This window comes from Camelus bactrianus, chromosome 1 (assembly GCF_048773025.1).
Source record: "Camelus bactrianus isolate YW-2024 breed Bactrian camel chromosome 1, ASM4877302v1, whole genome shotgun sequence".
Classification (NCBI taxonomy): Eukaryota; Metazoa; Chordata; class Mammalia; order Artiodactyla; family Camelidae; genus Camelus; species Camelus bactrianus.
This window is the reverse complement of record NC_133539.1, coordinates 98,284,571-98,299,435: the sequence shown is the minus strand read 5'-3', so window position 1 is coordinate 98,299,435 and position 14,865 is coordinate 98,284,571. Positions and strand designations below refer to the sequence as shown.

General features: G+C 46.1%; 1 protein-coding gene across 1 annotated transcript in view; it reads left to right on the top strand.

Moving 5' to 3' along the window:
* GYG1 (glycogenin 1) overlaps window positions 1–14,865 on the top strand; it is a 31,717-nt gene that overhangs the window by 15,485 nt on the left and 1,367 nt on the right. Inside the window, exons 5-6 of the mRNA XM_074369827.1 lie at window positions 822–948; window positions 12,840–13,059. Coding sequence (XP_074225928.1) covers window positions 822–948; window positions 12,840–13,059 — 347 coding nt within the window. The remainder of the gene's footprint in view (window positions 1–821; window positions 949–12,839; window positions 13,060–14,865) is intronic.

Genomic DNA, 14,865 nt, shown 5'->3' with positions numbered 1-14,865 from the left:
GTGGCTGACATTGCCCGGTGTTGGCTGACCCCAGAGGCTTGGTCAGTGGCAGAAGGTGTGCCAGGGCACTGTGGCCTTCTGTCATTGAGCCTTCTGTCCATGTTGGGGGCTCCAGAAACAATTATGTGGTTTGTTCTCTTTTGCTTTTGACTTCTTTTTCTGTCTCACTGCTGTTAACGTAACGTCTAAAATTTTTACCTGGGAGTAAAGTCTAAAGTCCGAGCCCGGTGAGGTCTAGTTGGTGCCTACCTCTCGGGAGATTTGCTTGTGGCCTGCGACCCCCACTCCACTCTGCAGTGCACTCACAGAGGCCACCTTCCAGGTCTTTCTGTAGCTGCATGTCTGCCCAACTCACGTCTTTGCTGCATGACAGGTGTTCTGCCCGGGACACCACCTGCCCTCCTTCTCTCCACCTGCATTTGTTAAGTCCTCCAGTGCACCCCTCAGATCTCGGTTAAACACAACTTCCCCGACCCATCACATGAGGCCTCCATCCACTTCCACGTGAATCTTCACTTGCTGATAGCAGTGCTCCCACCCCCACCACTACCCCACCCCAATGGCCGTGTCTCTGCTCGTCATTGACTCTCCAGCACCTCAGGCAGTGTCTGGCACATAGCAGCTGCCCAGTAAATATCTGTTGAATTAATTAATTAACTCAAGGAAATGCCCCCCCCCAAATGTCCTTAGTGGGTCTAACATGGAATTTCTTACTTTAGAAATGGAATTAGTACCTATTTGTAAAGGTCCAGTTAAGTATTCCTATAAAGTTACTGACCTGTCCTTGGAGTCTGTGACTATAATTTTTTTTTTTCTTTCAGGTGGGGACCAGGGTTTACTGAACACATTTTTTAGCAGCTGGGCAACAACAGATATCAGAAAACACCTGCCATTTATTTATAACCTAAGCAGCGTTTCTATATACTCCTACCTCCCAGCATTTAAAGCGTAAGTGCCAATGGTTTAAATGTGGGGGGCGGGGGGACCATGAGGGCAGGGGAGTGGGGTTTAAGATTTGGGGGGTGTCTCATTGTCATTCCGAGGGCAGAAACTGGTGGGGACTTTGAGGAAGGTCTTTCTCTTATAAGAGGCTTGGCTGTCATGGGGCCGAGCCTTGGCTGTTGTCTGTCACATTACGTTTGCAGTGACCCCGAGGGCACCTGCTGCCCGTGGAGAAAGGTTCTCGCCAGCTCCCGGGGTGCCTGGCCCTCTGATGAGTCTAGAACACAGACGCAGCACAAACCTAGCTTCTGCCTGGCGCCTGCTGCTGGGCTTCGGTTCTCTAAACGAGGATGCTGACGGCTCCCCCCACGGGAGTTCTGGGGGGTAAGCAAGGCGCTGGTCAGGGGTGGGTGTGGAGCTGGACCACCTCGGTTAGCGCCCTGGAGGCGCTGCTTCCTGGACGATGAGCAGTCAGCAGCAGCCCTGCAGACGCCGGGCTCCTGGCTGGGCTGCCCTCTGCCTCAGTGTCCTCCAAAGGTCGTTGTGAGCCTTAGGGAGGCAGCCGCGTGAGGAAGTAAGAGGAGGGCCTGGCCCGCCCTCCGTGCGGGGACGTGGCCTGGCAGGACCACAGGCCAGTCGTCTCAGGCCGAGGGGCGGGTGCGCCCTGGCTCTGCCGCTCCCTCCCAGGGGCTCAGGCTGTGCCGCAGGTCCTCCGGTGCAGAGCCAGGAGGGAAAGGACACCTCCCACCTCAGCGTGTCGTGAGGATGAAGCGAGTTCATACACGTAAAGTGCTTGCTGGACAGACGTTCGCAGTTTTTGGCAGCGTGTTTATTCCGCGCTGTTCTGGTGCGTTTCTAACTCAGCAGCTAATACCGCCTCGTTACAGCGCTTGTGTCACTGGCAGGGCCCAGGCCCTGTTCTTCAGCCTCTGACTCATGTGTGTGGAACCCAGAAGATGATTCTGGCTTCTTGAGTGGAGGCCAAGCTGTCAGGTTGATCCTGAGACACAGCCGTGAGCCGTGAGGCTCTACAGGGAGCTGGGCGGGGCTCTCCAGTCTCCATCCCGCGCGGGCATTACTGAGTGAGCAGAGAACAAAGGGCCTTTCACTTCTCATGTTTCATTATCCAGAGTCTTCTCTCTAAGTCTTGTCCCCCACCCCCACCTCGGTAACAAGCATGTCTGGCTTTTTGTGGCAGAAATGTTTCCCTTTCTGTTCTTTTCTGGGCAGACTCTGTCAACACGCCCCAGATAAAGATTCTAAGTGTCTATGTTCTTCCCTCCTGAACTGTTCTCTTGGCGTATGTCTCGGACATAGTACAGCCTCTTGACTCTTCCTTTTCTAGAACAAAACAGGCAAACTCTCAAACGTATCAGCTGTAGTCTGAATAAAGCAAACAGAACAAGATTTACTAACAATAGATGGAACAGGAGAAGCATTATTTTTTGCCTCTAGTCTGTGGCCTTGTAAAGTATAAGCCTGTCTTGCTTGAAAGTGTGGACCAATTCTTTTATTTTTCATTTTTTAGTTTCAGGTATACAGCAATTTTTTTTTCAGATAATAGGTTACTACAAGATTTTGAGTATAATTCCCTGTGCTGTACAGTAAACATTTGTTGCATATCTATTTTATGTATAGTTGTTTATATCTGTTAATCCCATACTCCTGATCTGTCTCTCCCCTCTGCTTTTCCCTATGGTACCCATAAATTTCTTTCCTATGTCTGTGAATCTGTTTCTGTTTTGTAAACAGATTTGGGTTCATTTGTATCATGTTTTCAATTCCACATAGAAGTGATATTATATATAAGTATTTGTCTTTCTCTGTCTGACTTCACTAAGTATCATTTTCTCTGTAGACCTGATTCTTTACGGTCCTTATTGCCTCATAACTAACCCTGCCAGTTTGAACAGTGTTCCTCCAAATCATGGTAGCTTGACCTTCTAAAACTGGTCTGTACAAGGGCAGTTGCTTAACTTAATTGACTGGCTTCAGCTGAGCAAGCAAAAAGATGATCATGCAAAGGAGAGAGAATCATTAGTGGTGTGAGCAATTCTGCCCCCTATTCCCCTCAAGTCTGCACAGTGAGCATGTGTCCTAAGATGACTAGGTCCAGGAGATGTGAATCTGACATCCTCCTTGTTGGGCTCGGTTCCCAAACAGGGTCAACACAGCATTTAAAGATTCATGTTTTTCATGTAATGTGGCTCCCATTTCCCTTGTGGTTCACTTGAACTCCATCTGTTTTCATCTTACTTCCAACACTGAACACACTGTACCTTACAGTGACAGCCTGGTTTGCACGGACACTGCTTGCGGTTATTTTATTTTGACAAAGAACAAGAAGCAGGTGGAGAAGTGTTAAGTTTTTTGAGGGGGAAGGTATACTTACCTGCTCGAACTTTGGCCTGCTCTCTCAGGAACCCAGTTTTTATATCCTCTAAATGAATTTCCCAGAAAAACAGTTTGAGATCTGAATTACCAAAATGGTTCTTCTTGGCTCAACAAATGAGTGCTAATTTTGGAAATCTCCTTGGTGTGTTGCCATAACCATAGAGTAGATGATGCCCTGGGGATGTTAGGAGCAACTCCATTGTTCGCTAGACGTCAGTGGGCGTGGAGCCTGGCAGAGTTAAGGCTGCCTCTGTGCAGCTCGCCCTGGGCCGGGAGATGGTGGAGGGGCAGGCCCTGCATTTCAGTGATGGGACTTGTCAAAGTGATGCCTTGTCTCACCCCGTTGCTGCCTGTTTAGGAATGTGAAAACCAGATCACAGAACTCACTTTCTCTTCCCTTTGCCAGAGAATGCTTTTTGTTCTTCTTGCAGATAATCCATCTCTGGAGACATTTTTCCATACATTTTTCTTCGAGTTGGAAAGGCCTGAGAAGGCAGTTACATTTCATTTTTTGTTTGTTTCAAGTGAATGTAAAATTGTGGCCCAAATCTTTTAAGCTGAAGTAGACGGCCCTGAATATTTGGGCTACCATCACTACCTGACCAAGAGCCCTGTGGGCCTGTGAGAACTGTGTGAGTTCAAAGCCCTGCTATTGGGCTCAGGATAACCTTGGTGGCCTCCAGGAGCGAGTGGCTCTGTGGTGTGCTGGCCACAGGACACCTAGGACGGCACAGGTGATGACAGGGAGAATGAGACCACAGGGTAGTTAAGTGGCTTTGTGGGTGCAGGAGTCGAGAATTTGTCTCACCAGCTCCTAGCAAGCAGGTGCCATGAGATCACCAAGGCAGTATTTAGATGCCCCTGAATCTTAGGGCCTTGAGAACTTAGAACAGCCTAGCCTTTTACTGATACGTGAAGTTTCTGCTAAAGGATGGCCTAACATGAATCAAACTTAACGTGAATTTGAGCCACGAAGGTAGCATGTCTAATGCCTTTCTCTACACACCATTTGGATAAAAGACAAGACAGAGGAAACATGCTTACTAGTTTACCACTTTGAATGGATACTCAAACGTGGCTTCTGAAAAACAAAATTAGTAATATTTTCTGTAAAAGAAGATCCTGTTTAGCACAGCGTAATTTAGAACTAAAATTCTTAGCTTGGTAACTTTTAATTTGTAATATGTGCATTGGGAAACATAAATGCATTTCTTAATGGAATAATATTTCTGAGAGTGCCTAGCAACATGTTTGGGAAAAAGCAGGCTCCTGGTTAATATTCATTTCTTATGTTTTCTCCATCGAGAGGGCCTGTTTTATCCAGATAGCAAAGAATTTGGCTTGTGCATAGTAAGAAGCAAAATCTCATTAGTCTCTTTAAAATCAGCCATTTAGTCCCATTTTTGCTTTCTATTAAATAGACTGATTAAAAGCTGTTTTTGTTATATCGTGCTGTGTAAAGTGGGCCTAAAGCAAAGATAAAGAATTCTCTAGTATTGCTTTAAACTGCCATGCAAATTAATGGATCAACTTGATTGACTGCAAAGCTAGATTTACCAAATAATTTAGAAGTAAATATTTTCACTTACCCTTGTACTTGAGTCTAGATATGATCTGAGACCTGGCCTGGTCTAATCCCAGAAACTAGGTCTAGAAACCCAAAATACTTTATTTCGTTTGTTTACTGCTTTAAACTTTTCTAAGGGTATTCATACCCATTATTTCTTTTCCAGGAATGTGGCTTATTCACTAAGACCTTATCAAACCTCTTCAAAATCAGTATTTTCCAGAAGGGAAATTGAACCTTCAGTGTCCTCGTTTCTGTTGCTCTTGTGTGTTCCTGATTTGGTTGTTTGCCCTTGGCCTCTGAGACGCCCATGGCTCCAGCTCTCCATGGGATGTTGTCACTGATGCCATACACTTTGTCCGTGTTCATTTCTTTTCACACTTCTCCATCTTTACCTAAAACCCCGAGGAGTTGCAGTTTGTGCCAGTCTTTTTTTCAGCCACTTGTTGGCCCACTCCTCAGTCGGTGGCCTGGAGCATGTAGAGGGGCCCCAGCTTCTGCTCACCGAGAACCACGAGAAGGAATGAGGGAGCGATAGCCTCATCAACGCGGCAAACGCTTGCGTGTGCAGTTTCCTGTATGTCGTACAGAACAGACCGCTGTGGTTCCAGTGTGGTTGATTGGTGTCTTCTTTCTCCTTTCTGGGTGTTAGTAATGCCTGTTGGGCCCCAGGCGCCCCATTTCTCAGTATGGCCATCGGTTACCACTAAGTGTTTATCAGATGATCTGTCCTCAGGTCTTACTGCTGCCGCCTATTCCGCCGCCCGACCTGGGTCCTCATCACGAAGGGGAAACGTCCTCATCAGACACGTCCCAGCCTTCAGAGGCTGCTCTGACAGCAGGCACAGAGGGCACAAGAAGCGACATCTCGTGGGCAGAAGTCTGGTTGAGAAGCGCATCCTGGGGAGCAGAGGGAGCCCGGGGAGGGAGGAGCGTGTGGATTAGGTGGGGACGCCCCCTCCTCAGAGCTCTCCACCTGGTGGGCTGCAGACTGTATCCGTCCCACAGATATATTCTGTCTTCCTTACATGGTTGTCTTTATTTTCTCAATTGCTAATGGTTAAGAATTGGAGAATTTCACATCAGATGCAGGTTTCCAACTCTTTTGGAAAAAATCAATTGTTTGGTCGAATGTAAGAAAAAACTGTCAAAGATGATGGTTACGGGTATGGGATCTGAGCAGCTGGTATAAAGGAGCTGCCATTTCGTGAGATGGAGAAGGTTGTGAGCAAAGCAGGCTCGTGGGGGCAGGAGCTAACCAGAGATGTATCAGATGTATTAAGTTTGAGTCACGTATTAAATATCCTAGTGGAAATGTGGACGAGGTAAGTAGCTACAGGAGTTGGGAGTGCAGGAGAGAGGTCGGGTGAGACATGACTGTGGGAGTGTCAGCATATAAGTGATACTTATAGCAAGAAGACAAGATGATATAACCAAGAGGGTGAATATGATAGAAAAGAGTCCTGGAGACTGAGCCCCGAGACAGGAAAATGTGAAGGAACAGGAACAAGAGATGGAGAACAGCGAGGCAGGAGGAAACCCAGCAAAGTGAGGCGTTGCCCAAGCGAAGCAAAGAAAACGTTTCAGGAGGAGGGAGTGACCCATCTGTGTTGGATGCTGCAAGAGGTCAGGTAAGAGGACAGATGAGAAGTGGCCCTGGACCTATAACGTGGAGTCACTGGTGACTGGCGAGACGCATCTGGTGGAAAGATGGGGGACAAAGCCTGATGGCAGTGGGTCCAAGAGAAGGGAGAGTTGGGGCTCTTCTGGAGCATTTTCTTTAAAAGGGAGAAGAGGAATGGGTTGGTAGCTGGTTGGGGAAGTAAGACCAAGAAAGGGCGGTGGTGGTGGTGGTGGTTTTTTAAAGGTGGGAGAAGTTACGTTGTGTTGTATATCGATGGGAGTGATCGAGGAGAGAGGGGGCACTGATGCTGCAGAAACTGGAGGGCGACTTCAGCAGGTGAGGGGTTGTGTCCTAGGGTACAGGCGGAGAGGCCGGCTTCCGATAAGAGCCTGGACAGCTGTGTGGGCACAGGTGCAGGTAGGTGGGGGTATTTTTTTGGTGGGTGAATGAATGGGCAAGCAGTCAGCCAGGACAGACTAAGAATGCCATGCTGCCCCCAGGGAAGTCTCCTGGTGGCCTGGCGTTGGGGCTTTCCCCGCTGCTTTGTGAAGAGAGACCAGCCTGGTGGGTGGTGGTGTTGATGAGGTCCAAGTTTCGGTTATTGAAGTCTGGGTTTCAGTCCTGCTGCTGTTCTGATTTCCAGGGCACAAATGGGAGGGTTGTATAGCTTGAAAGCAAAGAAAACTCAGGTGGGTCCCTGGTGGCCACAACTGTTCGCCGCCGGGTAACAGCTGCCTTCCGGTGATGGGACACGCGCTGGCTCCACGGCCCCCACCTCACCAGGTCCCCTCCTCCGCTGCACCAGCAGCCGGCCCCTGGGGCACTGGGGTTTAGCCTGTGAGTGGGTGTGAGGAGGAATTTTTTGGTAAGACAGGAGAGGTGGCTCCTTGGTCGTGGGGAAAGGTTTGTGTGTGAGAGGGAGCCTGAAAAGGTCAGAGAGTGGCCGCGGCCCAGGGCACGTGAGTGGTGTCCGTGGGCCAAGTGGGGTGGGAAGCGGGGCGCCCGCAGTGCTGCGGTGCTGTTCTTGGTCCGCCCGTGCACGGGGCACACCCAGGGCTTCGTGAGAGCCACGCGGCTCCCGTGTGCCCCACCGTCGCTTTGTTCCTCCTCTGTTCTGAACGGTTCTGGAGTCTCATCCACACGTTACCGGCTGCATTTCTAACTGCTAAACTAGTCGTGAAAGTTCTATCTGATCTTTCGGTGACACCAGGTCACAGGGATCATTTTAACGGCTAACATAAGCAGTATTATTGCTGGCTCGGGTTCAGACTCTGTCTTGTGATCTGGACGTCTCTTTTGAGATTCTATCAAGTTAAAATTAGAATACTTATTTTAAGAGCTGTGTGCAAGCTGAGACAAATCCCTATTAGTGGGGCAGAATGAATGGCGCTCAGTAATTTAGAGACAATTGTGATGTGTACCCAACTTTTTTTTTTTTTCCTGGCTGGTAAAATTTGGTGGATAAACCAAGCAGTGAGTCAGTGAATCTCCTGATTATCCTTCCTCTGAGTTGAGGTCGGTTGAACTTGATCTCCTGACATCAGCATTTCCCCTTCTTATTCATCGGCTATTTTGCCTGTAGTCAGGTGGCGTAAATCCTGCCTCTTGTACCTGTGTGTTGCCTTTGGTGAGGGAAAGAGAACACCAGAAAAATATCCTGGGTTACCTGCCCTTCCCAGCTTGGATTTAGGCTTAATTATTCTTTTAAGCAAGAAGTAGTTTCCCCTTTTACTTATGATCTGTGCTCTTATTTCAGTTCAGCCTGGTTATTTTGGATGTTCATAAATGACCAAAGACTAAATTGACTTAAAGGATAAGATATGATTTTTAAAAACATTCCTCAGGGAGCATGGTTGAGACAAAAATAATTACACGAAGTTCACCTCTAGATTAATTGAAACTCCAGATAAAAATTGGAGACCTTCTGGTCATCTTTTTTGGTGAACAAAGAGTTTTATTGTGAAAGTGAAGAGAGCAAGCCCTTCATGCTACTTTGCCGTGTAAATAAACACTGCTCCATTTGTGCCTTGAGGATGGAGAGGATGGAGTTGGGTAGTTCCGACTGAGTCACTCACAAAGCTTCACATGTGGCAGCCGGTGTTAGGCTGAATATAAGGCTGCCCCTTGTCTGGAGCCCAGGGCGGCCCGCGGTGATTTCCAGGAACATCCTGGTGGGTGGCTCCCTTTTGCAAAGCTGCTGAGTCATTTTCGCTTTCTCCCCCTACTTCTCTCTGAGCCCCGATCAGAGGGCCCTTGGGCTGGCCAGAACCTTTCACAGTCGGTCAGTGACTCCCCAGGCTGCTCTTCTCATGAAGCGCCCTTGCTCTAAAACTTGTTTTCCTCCCACCCTTTCCCATCCCCGTGGGTCTGTCTGGTGGCTGGCCCTTAGGGGAAAATAATGCCTCGACACCTAAAAAACGACTTCCTGCTCCTTGCTGTGCAGACAGGCCTGACCGAAGCCCGACCCCGCGACATCTGAGGCCTCCGCACGATGCCTGTCAGCTCCAGCATCCTTCTTAGTCTCTCTCGTGCATCCTCTGCCCTCACACTCCCAAATCCTCGAGGGCTCTCCCCTGTCTGCCCCTCAGTACCCTGGCCCCGAGCTTTTTTTTTTTTTTTTTTCCAGGAAACCTCTTACTCCATGCATTTTGTGATTTGTTCTGGCATCTGGGTAGCTGTTGGGAGAGCTACCCAGATGCAGTCTTCAGTAACCCTGCTCACCTCTACACCCTCCCCACTTGCCCCCCCAGGTTACTGGCACCCAAGGAATTCTTTTCCTTTGAGCATAAAGGGCAGCTCTGCCCACACTCAGGACCCTTTAAAATCTCAGTTTCTACCTCAAACAGACTTATCAAGAACTGTCTTAAAACCAAGACCGCTCCGTCTGTGAAACGACTATCCAGTGGACAGAATTTCTCACGTTCGTGTTTTAGGTGTTCATGGAGCGCAGCGCCCTTTGACACTGTCCAGCACAGCCCAGTTCTGGGTCCTCAGAAACACTGCCCGGTTCTTGCACTTGTTCTCCCCCTCCTCCCTCGACTTGGCATCTTCAGACAGTGCTAAGTTGCTTGCTTTGTAGCTTTCTTTCCTGTTGGTTGCTTTCCGCTGCTCTGTCCCTGACTACGCTGAGGGTATTTCGAGGGCTCATTAGGCACGCTTTTTCCAACTTTGATATTGATAGGCAAGAAATTAATCCATGGAGTAAAAAATGACACTCAGATGACATCCTTATAGTTCTGGCAGTGTCTTACAGTGGCAGCCTAGCTGTGGTTAAGAACCTTAGCTGGGGAGCCAGACTCCTCGGGCAGAATCCCAGCCCCGTCACTCAGCAGCCATGTGATCCTAGACAAGTTAACTTCTTCCTGCCTTGGTTTCCTCACATAGTTGTGCTGGAGATTGAGATGAACCATGCAGATGTTAACCAGTGCCTGGCACACGTGAATACCCAGTATAGGTTCGCTGTCATGATGACTACTGCTTAAGCATTTGTGAACTGTCCGGGGAGTGGGTTAGAAATGAATAGAGTTCATGCTCTATTCACGTTCTAATTTATTTTAATTACCGTTACTACCACTCATGTAATGACTGCCTATGATATTTATATTTGGCTCAGCAGATCATGGCTTGAGACTCGCTAGTCACTTAATCCAGAAGGAACAAACAAGTCCTCTTGCTCCAGGCAGGGAAGTCAGTGCAGGAGAGTGGGTGTCCGAGGAGGTGGAGGGGCACCTCCTCTTCCACGTGAGCTCTGTTCTGGTTTGAGGCTTAAGTGTACCGCCAGGATGAGGAGGTGCCCGTCATCCTGCCCGTCCCCCGCCCCTATCATCATTAGGACATTTGTTGAAGGCACTCTTCATCCCGCTCATCTTTCCCAGGCCTGGTCAGGCCCCACTCTCTGCTATGAAGCCTCTTGGGAAAACCCCCACCTGCGGTAATTGCTTTGGAATGTCCAGGGCCCTCGGTGTCAGCGCTGCCCTGCCTTGCTGCCCTGCTTGTGCTATTGTTTCGTATTTTTATGTAGATGACTCATCTCCCTTATCCAGCGGAGCCTCCTGGAGCCCAAGCACTGAGCAGAGAGAGTATAGTGCCTTACGCATAACAGCTGCTTATTTAATTGATAGCCCTATCTGTGCACACGTTTGAGCATTATGATTTATCCTTTTAAGGATAAAATTGAGAGTGCTTGTGTGTGTGTAAAATATACCGCATATATGAAATAAAGAGTAAGTCTGGGGATATTAGGTTTCCATTCCTCTTCAGAAGAAATGCACTGGGGGGTGGTTAGTTACCCTTAGGAGGAAATTTACCAGAGGCTTTCTTCTTCCCGCATAGTTTTGGGGTAGCAGCACGGTAGGATGGTAAGAGCTTAGGCCTAAGAGAGGGACAAAACCGTGCTGAATCCCATCTCTGCCACTACATAGCTGTGTGCCTCTGGGCAACGCACTTAGCCTCTAGGAACCTCCATTAATGCATTAGTAAAATTTACCTGGTAGGACTGTTATTATTCCCAAATGTTTTCCTGAAGGAATGTGGGCCCCAAACATAGTAAGCTGTCAGATAATGATAGCTACCTAACAGGTCTCTGACATAAAAACCAACCAACCAACCAGCCAAGCACAAGGTTAGGAGAGAGAAAAGGTTACATGAATGGAGTTTCTGTACATCATGCTCAGATACTTTGGTTCCCTGTAGGATAAGTCCACTAAAATCTAACATTTGAGCCCAGCACCCGAGGATCTGTCCCATTTTACCTTTCCCTGTCAAAGCTTCTTCTTTGGCTCTAACTGGAGAACATTAATCTAGCACATATATGCTCGCCTGATACCTGCATCCTCCTGCCGAGAATTCCCTGTTAGCACCAGCTGCCCGGTTCCTATCTATTGTGCAAGTGTGAAGTCACGTCCACTCTCTTGGCCCCTCCTGCCTCACTGAACCCAGCTTTCAGTGACCTCCCTACCTCCGAATTTCTGGGGCACTCACTGTCCCATCTTCCTTTTATATTCCACTTGTATTCACCTTTCTTATTTTGTTTTATATGTGTAGATTCCGCCCCCCCCCCCCAGCCAGAACAGGACCACTCTTTAACTCTTGCTCTTTATATGTGTGTGTGTGTGTGTGTGTGTGTGTGTGTATAGTGAAATATAGTATGTATGAGTGTATACAAAAAGTGTTTTTGAATCTCCACCACCCAAGTTAAGAAAAGGAACACAACCAGTATCTAGAAGCCCCTTTTTGTCCCTTTCCTGTCACAGCTTCCCCTCTCCTCCCAAGATAACCAGTATCATGAAATTGGTACTGATTAGTTTTCTACCCTTTAAATAGTACTTTTGTTTGTTTTGTCCTTATGGAAGTGGATTTATATGTATGTATTGCTATTTGAATTTGTATTTGTATATGTTTCTTTTTTCCAGCATATTTTAAAAAATTACCTACTTACGACATGATGTGTGTAGCTATAGTTCATTTTCATTGCTATATTGTGTTCCATGGTATGAATATACCAGAAGTTGCCCTTTAAAAAAGAACAGGATGGATAACTAACCATCAAATCTCAGTGACATTCAGCAGTCTGCATGTATTTCTTGCTCATGTGTTGGTGGATAGGCCAGACAGCTCTGCTCATCTCAGCTGAGTTTGGAGCCAGCCCACGGGTTTGATCCACATCTGTTGCCATCGTCTCATTCTGGAACCAGCAGGCTACCCAGGGCACATCCTTCTGCTGGCAGAAGTTGCAGCTTCTCAGGGAGGGTGAACAGAAAGAAGGTGCTTTTTCAGGGCACACTGTCACTTCTGCCCACATTTCATTGGCAAAAACAAATCATATGAACACACCAGTATCAGTGAGGCAGGAACGTGTACTCCCCACGTGGAGATTGAGAAAAGAAGTGGATGCTTGCTTGCTGATCGGTAACCCAAGCTAACCTGTGGTCATTTTGGCTGTTTCCAGTTTATGACTATTTCAAGCAGTGCTGCTGCTGCGAACATTTTGATTATGTCTCCTGTTGCACATGTGTAAGAGTTCCCTTGGGGTACGTGCCTAGGAGCTGCGCTTCCTTCTGGGTTGTAGAGGGTGAGCACTTTCCACTTTACTAGGTAATAGTGAACGGTTTTTCTGGTGGTTGTACCTGTTTCTGTGCACAGTGGATCGGTGTTTGGTTATTGCATTGATCCATTGCTGCTTTTGGATTTTTGTGTATATGTAACATACAATTAAATAATTTTAGAAGTATGTCTAAAATGTTTTCAGTGAGCTCAGCTTCTTTTCCAGTGCTCAGACTCCACTAACCGTTTCAACTTGTGTTCACTTGGCAGATTTGGTGCAAATGCCAAAGTTGTGCATTTCCTAGGACGATTTAAACCGTGGAATTATACTTACGATCCTAAAACAAAAAGTGTCAAAAGTGAGTCCCACGATCCCAACACGACTCACCCAGAGTTCCTCAGCCTGTGGTGGGACATCTTCACTACCAGCGTTTTACCTCTGCTTCAGCAGTTTGGCCTCGTCAAAGATACCCACTCACATGTGAATGTGGTAGGTTCCTTTTTTTCTTTCAAGTAATTTAATGCTGTATTTTTAAAAACTTGGTGCACTAGTAGAAGTGGAGTATTTAGTGGTATTTTGAACAAAGATATAATTAAAACTTTGTGGAAAGAAAACAATGTCCATCTTAGAGGGGAGAAATATTACCAGCAAAGATAAAAGCAGAAGTAGATTTTGTAGCAGATTTCATTGGACCTGAAAATGTAAGAAAGGCTTTTTAGAAGTTTTTGTATATGTAAATATATATATCCATATTAGATATATAATATATCCATATTATAACTATAAAATTCATGACCCATTGTCCCAAGAAAAGATTTTAAGATGATTTCTGAAGTAGTGGTTTACAAAAAAAAAAAGTCCCATTTCATGTTTTAGAAACTGAAAAAGTTTAAATATACCTATTTATTTTTGCCACCTGCTTAGAAGAATGTGTTTCCAGTGAAAATTACAGTAACATGAACATAGAACAAATACTTTTCTAGGATTATTTTGATTTGCCATGTTATACTCCTATGGTTGTATAGGATCTTCAAAAATCTCTTTGTAAGAGGAAGATGGCATATTAACATTTACAGTTACAACCTACTTACCATCTTTTCTGACTTTAAAAGTCTTCCTCTGAGGTTTGTTCTTATGGAAGAATTGGAAGAATTTAACTTTTATGTTACATATTATGATATAAAGAATACAACTGAATGGGCGAATTGTAGTCAAGTCTAACAGATCGGTTAATTACCTGGCTATACTTATAAGAGAGTATAAGGTTATAAGAGATTCTTCTCTTTGCTATGGTATAGATTTAGCCACTTCACTTATTAGCACTTTTGCCAAAATATAAAAGGGAGAAAGGGAAAAATAACTAACACTCGTGTGCTTAACACTAATTGCTTTATGTGAATCATGAAATGATACTTACACAGTACTTCAAACATTGCCTGGGACATAGTAAATGCTTAAGAAAAGTTATCTATTCTTATTTAACCTTTGTAAGCACCCTTTCAAGTAAATATTATGGTCAGTTACACCTTTTTATATATTAAAATTAACTGAGGTTTAAAGAAGTTATGTAACTTCTCTTACGTATGTAACAGACTAGTCAGTAGCAGAATGGGACTCACATCCAGGCCTGAGAACCGTTACCCTTATGAACAGTATTGCGAGCAGAGGACTCTGGAAGAGGCTCCTATGACTCCTGTTGCAAGTGGAGGCAGAGGCAGAGCCAACCCAAGGGAAGGATTCATGTTGCCTCAGCTGTAATACAATCCCATGCGATCTACCCAAATACCTTGGAGTTCCAGGAGATTTAAATACATACATATATACTTATGCTTACACACCTACATAGCAACAGAAACAGATAATCAAACATTTTGTTCTACCATTTTCTCTGTTACAAGCAATACCTGAATGTATTCATTTGCCTTACTTTTTCTCTGCCAAGATTTCCAGTATCATCACACCTGAGAGCTTGATGAAGGATAACTGATGTTCTTTTGTGATACAATTGAAGTTAGTTGCCTACCTGTGTGTAACGAGAATCACATTTAACGTAGTGGAGGTTTGCTCCATTTCCTGCACTTTTGCTTTGTTCCTCCTGCAACCCAAGGACTGAGGGTTATGGACCAAGGGAAGGTGAAGATGGGAAATGAAAACTAATTAGAAACTAAGAAAATTGAATTAACAGAAGCTACAGGAATAGATACTTCTTGGTAATAAGCTTGACCAGGCAGATAAGATTGGCGTACAGTCTCCAACCGTTTAGCTTTCACTTTTACAGCGTGACAGCTGTGTGTG